This window comes from Dictyostelium purpureum, assembly GCF_000190715.1.
Source record: "Dictyostelium purpureum unplaced genomic scaffold DICPUscaffold_165, whole genome shotgun sequence".
Taxonomy (NCBI): domain Eukaryota; phylum Evosea; class Eumycetozoa; order Dictyosteliales; family Dictyosteliaceae; genus Dictyostelium; species Dictyostelium purpureum.
This window is the reverse complement of record NW_003519502.1, coordinates 34,819-48,090: the sequence shown is the minus strand read 5'-3', so window position 1 is coordinate 48,090 and position 13,272 is coordinate 34,819. Positions and strand designations below refer to the sequence as shown.

General features: G+C 25.3%; 5 protein-coding genes across 5 annotated transcripts; 3 read left to right on the top strand and 2 right to left on the bottom strand.

Annotated features, from left to right (window-relative positions):
- Nucleotides 1-157: 157 nt before the first annotated feature.
- Nucleotides 158-2,224, top strand: DICPUDRAFT_153570 (uncharacterized protein; the record flags this gene model as incomplete). The annotated part of the gene is made up of 1 exon (XM_003289178.1): nt 158-2,224. The coding sequence occupies one exon, from the start codon at nt 158-160 to the stop codon at nt 2,222-2,224; it is 2,067 nt and encodes a 688-aa protein (XP_003289226.1).
- Nucleotides 2,225-2,697: 473 nt separating this feature from the next.
- On the top strand, nt 2,698-6,675 carry DICPUDRAFT_153569 (uncharacterized protein; the record flags this gene model as incomplete). The annotated part of the gene is made up of 2 exons (XM_003289177.1): nt 2,698-3,003; nt 3,088-6,675. 2 exons carry the CDS (start codon nt 2,698-2,700, stop codon nt 6,673-6,675), a joined length of 3,894 nt encoding a protein of 1,297 aa, XP_003289225.1.
- Nucleotides 6,676-6,783: 108 nt separating this feature from the next.
- On the bottom strand, nt 6,784-8,166 carry DICPUDRAFT_153568 (uncharacterized protein; the record flags this gene model as incomplete). Its single annotated transcript, XM_003289168.1, has 3 exons — nt 6,784-6,810; nt 7,007-7,798; nt 7,900-8,166. 3 exons carry the CDS (start codon nt 8,164-8,166, stop codon nt 6,784-6,786), a joined length of 1,086 nt encoding a protein of 361 aa, XP_003289216.1.
- A 771-nt stretch (nt 8,167-8,937) lies between these two features.
- On the bottom strand, nt 8,938-10,360 carry DICPUDRAFT_79989 (uncharacterized protein; the record flags this gene model as incomplete). The annotated part of the gene is made up of 5 exons (XM_003289167.1): nt 8,938-9,459; nt 9,515-9,785; nt 9,854-9,983; nt 10,058-10,222; nt 10,300-10,360. 5 exons carry the CDS (start codon nt 10,358-10,360, stop codon nt 8,938-8,940), a joined length of 1,149 nt encoding a protein of 382 aa, XP_003289215.1.
- Nucleotides 10,361-11,476: 1,116 nt separating this feature from the next.
- Nucleotides 11,477-13,055, top strand: DICPUDRAFT_98285 (uncharacterized protein; the record flags this gene model as incomplete). Its single annotated transcript, XM_003289176.1, has 4 exons — nt 11,477-11,529; nt 11,813-11,960; nt 12,031-12,550; nt 12,638-13,055. 4 exons carry the CDS (start codon nt 11,477-11,479, stop codon nt 12,946-12,948), a joined length of 1,032 nt encoding a protein of 343 aa, XP_003289224.1. The 3' UTR covers nt 12,949-13,055.
- Between the last annotated feature and the right edge of the window lie 217 nt (nt 13,056-13,272).

Genomic DNA, 13,272 nt, shown 5'->3' with positions numbered 1-13,272 from the left:
AAATAAAATAAAAAAATAAAAAAAAAAATTAAAAATAAAATTAAAAACATTTTTTTTAATTTTTATTTATTTTATTTTATTTTTTCAAGGGTTATTAAAAAAAAATATATTTTTGTTTTAAAATGAACATATATTCAAATAATAATAATAAATAAAAATGGATAGTAATAACAAAAGTTATAGTAATACTATTGATAGTGTTAATAATAAAAATGATATTTTATTTAAAAAAATTTGGAATAATATCGTAATAAGAAAAAAAATTAAATTTTATTTAAATTTTTTTAATTTATATTACCATACAAGAATTTTTACAATTAAAGAATATGAATCGTTCAAATTTAAAAGTTTTTTAAGAAGTATAATACTAGAGTTTGACAACACAGATAAACACAAACTATTCGAATGGATGAGCGAACTACCACCCAATATTGAACAAATTCGATTCAAAAACATGGTTTATTTTAGGAATCCCACATTTCACTCATTTAAAGATGAAGATTTCGATCCATTTGGTAGACCACTTACTACAATCGATATACCACCGCAAATTAGTCATATTTCATTCGATCCATTGTTTAACCAACCATTTTTAGAACCACTACCAAACACATTAAAATCTGTAGAACTTTGCAAGTTTTTTAGACAACCACTGCATTGTGCCAACGATACTAGCAAATCTTTCCTACCAGAGGATTTACAAGAGCTTCGTTTCTATTTCAAAGGTCTTTTCAACACACCTATCGAAAAACACCATCTGCCAAAAAAGCTACGTAAAATGGTAATGGGTCTAAGCTTTAACCAACCAATAGGACATGGCGTTCTACCCGATACTTTAGAGTCCCTCGAGTTTTCATACCATTTTAACCAACCACTATCACCAGGAGTTTTACCCGAGGGTTTAACATTTTTAAGGTTTGGTAACTCTTATAATCAGCCATTGATTGGTATCCCATCCACCGTGCGTACCCTAGTTCTGGGTACTGACTTTAACCAACCAATAGCACCAGGGCAACTTCCATATGGGCTTAGAGAGTTAATATTTTCAAATACATCGCAATTCAATCAACATATTGACACCTCAATTTTACCAAATACAATTACAAAATTAAACTTTGGATGTGGCTTTTACCAACCATTAACACCCAACTCTATACCTCCATCAGTTACAGAACTTTCCTTGGGCGGTTCACCAAACACCATTTTTGGTGACTATTGGAGCATTAATGCCAACTTACCAACATTACTAGGAACCAATATGATCTCAAAGTATATCGTTACACCAAACTGTTTACCCAAATCAATTAATGCACTTCAACTTAACCCTAGCTTTTTTATCAAAAAGGGATCCATACCAAACAGTGTATACGAACTACAAGGATGTAATTTCAAATTTGTTCAGTTTATTCCTCAAAGTGTTCATAAGCTTAAATTAAATAATGATTTTAATCGACCATTCAAGATGGGCGAACTTCCATCACATCTCCTTACACTCGATTTGGGTGGTGATTATGACCAGCCCATTACAACCAAAACATTTTTAAATAATCCATCACTAACCAAACTCAAACTATCAACTCATTTTAAATCAACTATACAACCATTCTCACTACCACCATTAAAGAAATTATATTTAGGATTTTCATATAATAACCCACAACCATTCAATATCCCACAAACATTAACATATTTGGATCTTGGTAATGAAATGAATCAACCGCTTCATAATTTCCATATGGATACTGCTGCATCACTAAAATATTTAAAATTGGGTTCTAAATTTAATCAAACTATAATTCCATGTTCACTACCACTACAGCTAATCCTCCTCGAACTTGGTACAGATTTTTCACAACCTATCGATACCAATTGGTTACCTCCTAATCTTAAAGCATTAATTATTCAGGGATCAAATACAACAATCGACGAATTTCCATTATCACCATTACTAGAATATATAATCATCCCAAACAATAATAATAAGTTCATCAATTCACTTTATGATTTAAATAATATTTTAAAACAAAAAAGGAAAATTAAAAAATATCAATTACTCGAAAAAGATAACGATCATAATAACAGTGATATTATAGTTAATGATAGTAATGAAGAAGACATATATGAATATGATTTATTTAATGTAATTAAAGTTTCAAATTATAATAATACAAAATTGTTTTCAAAATATTATAAAATTTTTAAGGAAAATAAACCAACTTTTTAAAACAACCCACAAACAAACACATATATCTCCTATTATAGGAATAAAATGTAAATAAAAATTTAAAATTAAAAATAATTCACTGGTTAAAAAAATAATTTAAAAAAATATTTTGATAAATTTTTTATTTTTTTTTTTTTATTTTTTTTATTTTTTTTTTAAATATTTTAAAAAAAATTTTTGTTATATTAAATTTAGTTTTTTTAAATAATCTAATGTTATAAAATAGTAGTTTAGAAATAACTTTTTTTTATTTAATAAAAAACAATTTATTTATTTATATATATCACGTTATATAATTTTTTAAAAATAAAACATTTTTAAATAAATTTTTTTTTTTTTTATTTTTATAACAAAAAATATTTATCGAGTGTGTTTATTTTTTTAAAAAAATATTAGGCGATAAAAAAAAACAATAATAAACAAATAAAATAAAAATAATAATAAATATATAATAATAAAGTTTTAATTTAATAATGAGTAATGGTGCCACAAGCTTATTATCAGGTAGTAGCGGTAACATTATGACATCACCAATAATGAATAATGGTAGTAGTGCAAATTTATCGACATCTCAATCAATATCATCACCAATTCCATCACTATCATCAATACCATTACCATCATTTGGAAAATCATCAGATATTTTAGTACCTGTAGTATTATGGTGTGGTTCACCAACCCATTGGATCACATCTATAATTATTACACCAGATAAAAAGACAATTATTACAGGTTCTCAGTCAGGACACTTATCAATATCATCAATATCATTAGATCAAGTAAGAAAGAAATTATAATTATAAATCAGGATATATATTTAATGTATACAAAATAACTAATATTTTTAAACTTTAAAATAACAGGGCAAAGAAAATCAATTTACACCAAAAATTTTAGCGATAGGACATGAAAATCCAATTACATGTTTAGCATTAGGTGAATTTGAAAGAAAAGAAGTTGTAATTTCAGCAGCTACAGATGGTTCGATGGCAGTTTGGAGCATTACAGATGGTTTATGTTTATTATCAACAGTTAGTCATTTTCTTTCATTTTCACCAACACAAATGACAATATTACCAAATAGAAAGCAGGTTGCAGTCTGTGGAAAGGGATCAAATTCTATTTTTATTGTAGATATTCACTCATTACGTATTGTTAGCACTATAACAGATCATATGGATTGGGTTACCAGTTTATTTTCATGCACCATGCAACAAGATAACACATCAATGCTTCTTAGTGGTAGTTTAGATGGTATAATTAGATTTTGGTTATTAAGAGCTGGTGATCAAGATATGCCACTACAAGTTATAGACTCTAGATCATCAATACCAAACTACACTCTGGATGATGCCCCATTATCAATTAAATTTTCACCAAATGGAAAATCATTATTAGTAGTTTCAAAGAATAATTGGTCAATTTTTACAACCCAAAACTCTCGTTTACTTTATTCGATTAGATGTCCATGTACAACTTTAGAGGAAAAACTATCAGGTTTACCAACAAGCGGTGGTTGGTTTGGTGGTGCTTTTGTAGATAACACAATGGTATTGGTTTGGAATAAAGAGGGTAGAGGTTTCTTATATAAAGTTGATCAAAGCGATTTGAAATCATTCTCTTTAGGTGATCCATTACCAATTGAAGGCTCATCTCCAATTAACTCAACATTACTTTCATCTTCATTATCAAAATCTTATGGATCATTATCTTCATCTCAAAGCTTTTTAAATAAAACAACAGATACCATCAACAATAGTAACATTATCACTCCAGATTATTCAGCTATAAACTTTACTTACCAAGCACCAGGTATTCAAACACCACAATTACTTTTAACATTTTCATCTAATGATTCAAATAAAACTTTATCACCAACCTCCAATGGTTTAAATGGTACCACTGCAGCAGCAACTTCAAACACAACAAGAAACAACTATAATGAATCATTACAAAAAATTGGCGCAGCAACATGTTTTGGAAATATATTTATAGTTGGTGATCCAAATGGTCATATTAAAATTTGGGTTATACCGGTTAATAGTGAACAATTATTAAACCCACAACCAGGTAAACGGATGCCATTAAGAGAACCAAATTTACAGGGATCAATTAGTGATGGTTGGAAGAGCGTCGAAAACAAAACCAAGATGAGAAGTAAAGTTACAGCATCTTTAGTACTAGATGATTCAATGATACTAATTAGAGGCTATGAAGATGGCTCCATAAGTACAAGTAAATTACCTTCAGATTTATTCCCAAAAATTTATCCAGCATCCCACAATAGCAAAGTAAATTATTTAATGAGCTCACCACCAAGCAACCAAAAAAGATTACTATTTTCAGCCTCAAACGATTGTACCATTAAAGTATGGGATTTATCAACTTTTAAACTTTTACATACATTTTCACATCATACTGGTCCTGTATATTCAATTTTCTCTTTGCCACATTCTCGTAGGAACACTTTTATCTCTATTTCTGAAGATAAAACCATCGGAATGTACAGTATGGAAGATTTATCATGTAAACATATGTTTGGAGTTCATTCATCATCAATATCAAAAGTCTATTGGAAAAACGAACAAGGTTATCTTATGGTAGAGACAATAGATGGTAGTGTCTCAATTTGGGAAATCGGTTCTGGTGAATTAGAAGGTGTAGTATATGGTCAAAACGCTAAAGATATTTTAGATAACTCTGAACTTCTCTCAAATAATTGGAAACAACAAGAAAGTAAAATTCATCTCTCAGGTTTACACTATCCAAACAAATCATTGGTATATACTCATAAAAATGATCCACCCATTCAAACCCTCTTTTTAAATATTAAAGCCATATCAAATGAAATTACAGTTTTATCAGAGCAAAGAAATAAAGACAGTTTGAATCCTAATGGTAGCAGCGGAGTTAATGGTTCACTCACTAAAGATTTAAATCAATTGGTTTCAATTTTCTCTTATTTAATACCCTGGAATATGGATAGAAATTTGGATCCATTGTTTAGTAAAGATTTCCAATTAAGAGCACCATTACCGGACTTCTCTTTTGGTCTATTAGGTCATGGTGGTAATATGTCACTATTGACACCAATGGTTTCAAGCTCTGCTGGAAAGGTTCAATGCTCTGAAACATTAACTGCTCAAACCACTTTGGCTGCTATCTCATTGGGTCGTTCAATCCTCAGAGTTGGTGGTATGGAAAATATTATTGTTCAATTAACAAACTTTTATTGTGCCACTTTACCAGAAAGTTTACAAGGCTATGTTTATCCAGATTTCTCCTATCTTGCTCAATATTGCCAAGATGTCAATGATGATGTTATGGTTTCTGCAAGATCTATTTTCCGTACATCCATAGAAAAAATGCCTTCCTCTGCATTTAAAAACATTGTAAACTCATACTGCGATGTTTTAAATGCCGATTGTTTAGGTCCACTCGAAAGAGCCAGAGCCATCATTGTATTAGCAATCATTACATCCAATAGAACAAATACAGATTTCAATACCGCATTCTCCGCAAAGATTGGTTCAGAGTTACAAAGAATGATTTATAAAGGTAGTGGTAATTTAACAATCATTGCAGTAGAACTCTTAGGTAAAGGGTTCCAACTATGGAAAGATTCAATTAAAGATTTACCAGGACTTTTGAAATGCTTATTTGCATTGACAATGCAAGCTGACCCACTAGCAAGCACAGCCAAAAACACACTTTTATTAATTGGTTCAGCTGATCCAAAAACATTTATTCAAGTTATAGGCGATGAAATTTCAAATGAATCAACAAATACCACATGTAAAGTTCATGGAATTGTGCTCATTGGATCACTCATTAAAAAAGATCCAGATTGTGTTTTACCATTCCTTCCAAGAGCTATCGACTCAATCATTAAAAGTCTCGACCCACATGCTTTAGTTTTACGTGAGGCATGTATTCGTCAAACCACCGCCGTACTTCATTTAATGGTCAACAAATACCCGATGGTTAGTTTTCATCATGATACTCAACGTTTAGTTTTAGGTACACTTGATGGATTGGTTGTAATCTATGATTTAAAGACTGCTACAAGATGGCACAGATTCGAATCATTTAAATCATTAATTACTGCAGTTACATTCAACGAAAATGGTAAAATGTTGGCTTGTTACAGCTCAAAAGAAAATGAAATTAAAATTTGGCAAGCAAACACAAATTTCTTTGGTTTTAATTCGCAATTTTCTTGTATAAGAACCGTCTCAACAATACCCTCTGAAAAATCAAATGGCTTTTCACCACCACCACAACCACAACCCAAAACATTACCAGTACCCCAACAACCATTAAATCAATCTTCAACAAGACCAATAATACCAAAGATTGAAAATGTTAAATTAGTATGGCAAAGTCAAAATACTTTAGTTTTAACAAAAGATGATACTAATACTTTAACTTTAAATATACCTTCGCATTAAAAACAATAACAACAATAATATTACTCTTTTAAAAAAAAAAAAACTTGTACTTTTTTATTTTTTAATATAATTCCTCAAACAAAATTAAATAATAAAATTTTATTTATTTTAATATTTAAACTTTATATTTATTTTCTTTATTTATTTAAACATTCTAAATAATGGCTTTTAATTTGCGGAATGGTTGGTTTGGTTTGATTACAAATTGGACATGTTAAAGGTTTCTCTTTTAGTTTTTTAAAGGGTTCTAAATCGATCTATAATATAACAACATTTGTATTAATATTTATATGTATATGTAAACTAAAAATGAAAATAAATAACGACTTACATTAAAAGAACCTTTTTCTTTAACTTGTTTATAAAATGATTCAAAAGGTATAAAAAATTCGGTTGTAAAAGAATTCCAATGCTCTTTTTTTTTTAATGCTGCTGTTTGATAATCATTTGAAATCATATGCATATGAAGTTGTCTCATTGATGGAATTGCATGGAAGCCTATTGAAATTGATTTCTTTTCAGCTGGGGATACACTATCCTCTAAATATTTATTGCCTGTAACAAACATGTATTCCAATAACCCTACATCTTCTTTAGTGAGATCTCTATGCTTTAAAATATGTTTACGTGGTAAAACTAAAAAGTGATATTTTGATTTTGGATATTTATCTGAAATAATAACAATTTTATCGTCATAATATAATGCACCATTTTCTTTTGGCGAATCACAATAAACCAATAATTTATCTGCCCATGATGCTGATGGTTGTTTTAGTGGTTTATCATTCATTTTTTCGCTATTATCTAATTTTCTTTTATTTTGCTCCATCTTTTTAATTTCTTCTTTTTTCTCTACATTATTACTATTATTATCACTATTATTATTATTATTATTTAAGGACCTTTCCTTTTCTTCTTTTTTAATTTCCTTTTCTAATGCATCGATATTAAACTGTATTGATGTGGTTTGATTTGGTAATAAAAATGATAAAATATCACCATTATTAATTTTATATGATATGTTGGTTTCTAACTCTTTACCTAAAATATCCTTAATTTCTTTACTATCTTTTTTAACACTAAAATCCTTTGAACTTATTAAATATGTTGGATTTACCCCTTTCTAAATATTTAATTTAAAAACAATGTTTATTTTGGGTTTAATAAAATTTTAGTGGGATATTCTACAAAAACAAATCAGATTATAATAATATGAAAACTTACAACAATAAAACTTATTGATTGGTCATCTTTATTTATATTTAATTCGACTTGGTTCTTGCTGAGGTATTTATTATCTTTTAAATCCAACCCTGGAGTTTCTCTGCCTATTGGAATTTCTAGAATTTCTTTGCCATCACCCAACTGAATTGAATTTGTATTTTCGATTAATGATTGACTATTATCATAAACCACTATTGATTTAGGTGAAGAAATACCATCCAATACCTTATTTATCGAAATTTTATTTATAATCTTTTCCTTATTCATTCTGTTTAATAATAATAATGAATTTTTAAATAATGACATTAAGGAAAAAAATAAAAATAATAATGAAATTTTTTTAATTTTCTCATTTTTTTATTTTTTTTAATTTCACAAAAAATATTTTTTTAAAATTTCAATTAATTTAAATAGAAATAATACTTTTTTCCACTAAATATAAAATAAATAAAAATAAATAAAATAAAAATAAATAAATAAATATAAAATAAATATAAAACTAGAAGGAGTTTTAAATGTTTAAAAATAAATTTTTATTTTAAAGTTTGTATATAGCGCAGCTAAACATAATGAACCCATATCAAAAATGTCTTAGGCAAAAGTTACAAAGCAGTAATATTAAATTATAATTTTTAGTTTGTACAAGAAAGTATCTATAATTAATAAAAATAAATTATTAGTATTTATTAATATTACGTTTTATAATATATTTAGATTCTTACTTATTTACGAAGTATGGAAATATTAGGCATTTAAAATAAATGATTGCAACTTTCCATTTGTTTTGTTTTGGTAGTTATAGTTAGAAAAAAAAAAAAAACTTCTTTTTTATACCCAAAAAAAAGAAAATAAAAATAAAAAACAAATAAAAAAATAAAAAATAAAAAATAAAAAAAATAAAAAAATGGTAAAAAAATGGAAAAAAATATTAATCTTGTTCAAAGATTCTATTGTTTTAATTTCATCAATAAAACAAAAGATAAATAAAAAAACAAATTACATTTAAATTTATTTGAAAAAAATAAATAAATAATTTTATTAACATTTGCTATCTAATATTATTGAAGGATTTGAATACTTGATATTATTATTATTATTGTTATTATTGCTATTATTTTTTGTACTAATAATATTACTATTGCTACTGCCATCTATATTATTATTACAATTATAATAAATATTATTATTGTTACTGCTACTTATGTTATTACTGTTACTACCAAAACTATTACTATTGATATCATTAATATTATTGAGACCTAATTCACTTTTATTATCATTTGCAAAATTATTTTTACTATTATCATTTTTATTTTTAAATGTATCGTTTATACAGGATCGACCAAGTAAAATCTTTTTAGAAATTACTCTTTTTCTGACTCGGGTATCGTAGTGGATAATGCCAATTAAACATAAATAAATCATTGATATATTAATTAAATCTGTAAAATCGAATAGAATGCCTTGAGTTTCGTTTAAATATTCTACAAAAGCTGTTGTAAATAACTCGACTGCATTATATAAAAAGGTTATACCTAATGCAATTGAGCAACATAAAATCTATTTTAATGTTAATATAAATAATTTTAGGTAATTTTGATTAAATTTTACTTACTCCTAATGATTTTTTATGATTTTTACCAATTAAAAAACCATAAACAAACAATGAACCTGCATAAGATACATCAGCTAAGAAATAAACTATATTAACTATAAACATGCATGATGTGTAAAACTGTGATTCGTCTATTCTATTTGATTCGCAATACGAAATTAAAAAACAAACTAAAACGCCAAATGAATTGAATGATAAAAATACCAAACATACAAAAACTGATGACCAACTTCTCTTTTTATTTTTAATGCTATCATGATATTTATGAATCCTAACAAATATACAAAATAAAAAATTAAATATAATATAATCTTTAAAATAATAGTGATATGTACTTACCAATAAAAAACCAAAGCTGATAAAGTACAATGAATTAATATATAATTAAAATTGAAAAAAAATGAGGTTACTCCAACCTGTAAAAAACTAGATGGTTCTATCCATTCCACACAAATAATAGTAACCTTTACTGTATTTATTTTATAAAGTTAAATATTAATAATTATATTTTAATTTTTAGTGATAAATAAAGATATATCTTACATAATGAACCTATAGCATTTATTAAACCAAGAACTGTAAAAAACGTTATTTTCCTTTTCACTATAAATGCCCTTCTTGCCGCTATTATACTTAATACTACAATAATTAAAAAAATAAATACAAACAGTATCTTTGATTTTGAATAACTATCAAGCAATGGATTATCTAGATAGAAAAAGGTTAAGAGATTAATTAGTAATAATTTTGAAAGTTTAATTTTACCCCACTAAAACAATACATACAATAAAAACTTAAATCCATCTCATTTGTAGTTTCATTATAATAGTAATAGTAACGAGGCATGCTTTAATTACTATGCTTTAGACACAATATAAAATTCTTTAAAATATTTTCCGATTATTAAAAAATAAATAAAAAAAAAATAAAAATTATAAAGAAATTATAGACATGAATTATTATTATATTATAATTATTTTAAATTAATTTGCTTATTAAATACTAATTCCAAACTAATAAAATTTGTTTCTTATATGTTTATAAATATAAAAGTGAATTGATTAAACCTTTATGCTTTTATTTTATTATTTTATTTTATTTTTCAATAATAGATTTTTTTTTTTTTTTTTTTTTTTTATTTTATTGATATATAATTTAATTAAATAAAATTTATTATATATTAAAATTATATTTATATATATCGACTCCTTTTTTATTATTATATTTAAAAATACAAATATTTGTAATTTGGGTACATTTTGTAATATTTCCTAATTATTTTGGTGGGTGTCCAATATCTTGTATATTAAAATTTTTTGTGGGGTGCTTGTGTGTATGTGTGGGTGAGTTAAATATTTTATATATGAGAATTATTATTTTTATATGTAAACTTTGTGAATGTGGGTGTGTGAATATTATTATAACTATAACTATTTTTTCTTCTTTAATTTCAAAATAAAATTTCAATCAATATTTATTGGATCAGAATATTGCCAAAACAATGTTCACATATTATTGCCTCTATATATAAAAATTTTGTTGTTTTAGTGCCGAAATTAAAATAAAAAACTGTGAAATTATATAAAAAAACTCAAAGTATTATAGGATACTTTGAATATAAAGATTGAAGATATGATATCTTTTTTAATTTATTATACATCATATAATAATATATTTTTGTTAGAAGATATATTAATATGGGAAAAAAAAAAATAAAAAAAAAATAAAATATATTTTAAAAAAATAAAATAATAAAAACAAATATCTGAATTGTTTAAATTTTTATAAAAAAAAAAAAAAAAAAAAAAAAAATATTGGGAAATTTCAAAAATTGTGAAAAAAAAAAATTAAAAAAATTTTCGTTTTTTTTGCTCTAGAAATCAATTTTTTTTTTGCCACCTTATATAAAATAATAAAAAAATATAGCAAATAGATAAATAGAGTAATAATAATAATAAAAAAATGGGCCTTTCAGTTATGTCACCAAACACTTCATGTGATTCAATTGAAATAAAGTAAATTTTATATTTTATATTTTATTTTATTTTGTTTTGTTTTGTTTCTTTTTTTTTTTTTGTTATATAATAATATAATTTTTTATATTATATTGTGTTTATTATATTTATATTTATCTTTATAATAATATATAAAAATAAACATAGTTTGTAAAACCTTCATTTGTATTTTGTTTTTTTGTTTTTTTTTTCACAATATTTTTATATAAATAAAAAAAAAAAAATAATTTGTGAATTTGATTGTTAATTTATATAACAATTATATTTTTTTTAAAAAAAATAGGAGTTATACACAATTACATATAAATTCACCATTCTTGGAATCATTACCACTATCAAAATTATATACAAGTGAAAACGCTAAAGTATGGATGAAAATAGATGCCGTTCAACCATCAGGATCATTCAAAATTAGAGGTATTGGTTTATTAGTAAGTAAAATTAAATTTTAATTTTCTTTTTTTTTTTAATAATTATTAATTTTTCTTTTTTTTTTTTTAGTGTAATAAAGTTGTAAATGAAAAGAATGTTAAACACCTTATTTGTTCAAGTGGTGGTAATGCAGGTAAATCAGTAGCATATGCTGGACGTAAATTAGGAATTAAAACTACTATAGTTTTACCAACTACTATACCAGAAGAAACTGTAGAAAAAATTAGAGATGAAGGAGCAAATGTTATTGTACATGGCAATATTTGGGATGACGCTGATAGCTTAGCAAGAGAAATCGCATTAAAAGAAGGCTTAGATGGATATATTCACCCATTTGATAATCCAACACTTTGGGAAGGTCACACTACGATTATAGATGAAATTTATCAAGATGTTTCAAGAGGTATTTCACCAAAACCAGATGTTATTTTATGTTCAGTTGGTGGTGGTGGTCTTTTAATTGGTATTCTTAAAGGTTTAGAAAAATATAATTGGTCTGATATCCCAATTATAACCGCTGAAACTTATGGTTCACATAGTTTTTGGAAGAGTCACAAAGAAAATAAATTAACAAAATTAGAAATTTCAGGTATGGTGATAAAAATATAAAATCAAATATTTACTACAAATATATATCATAATACTAATTTATAATTTTCATTATCTATCGATACAGAGGTAACAAGTACAATTAAAACTTTAGCAACTAGATCAGTTTGCTCAGAAGCTTTTGAAATGTCAAGAAGATTTAAAATCATTCCAATATTAGTTAGTGATAGAGAAGCTGTTGAAGCTTGTCTTAAATATGTAGATCAAGAAAGAATTTTAGTAGAGCCAGCATGTGGCGCCAGTTTAGCTATTTTATATAAAAAACCAACAGAATTATTAAATTTAAATCCAAAAAATATTTTAACAATTGTTTGTGGTGGAAATGGTACCAGTATTTCATCATTAAATAAATCATTACAAACATTACCAATTTTATAAATCAATATTTAAAAATAATTAAAAATCATATATTAAAACTATTTAATAAATTATTAGAAAGAAAAAAAAATAAATAGTTATTTTTTTATTTAATTTCGTCAAAACCCAATTTTACATTTTACAATTAGTTAGTATTAATATAAAAATAAAAAAAATATTTAAAAAACCCATTTAATAAAATGGCGCATAATCAAAACGTTTACAAAGATAAAGATAACGGTTATTTGAATACAAGATTTGAAAATCCTGATTTATCACATGTGAACATATAGAAAAAACAATTGCCCATTGTTCAATAAAAAAATATGCAAAGGGTGCAGATAT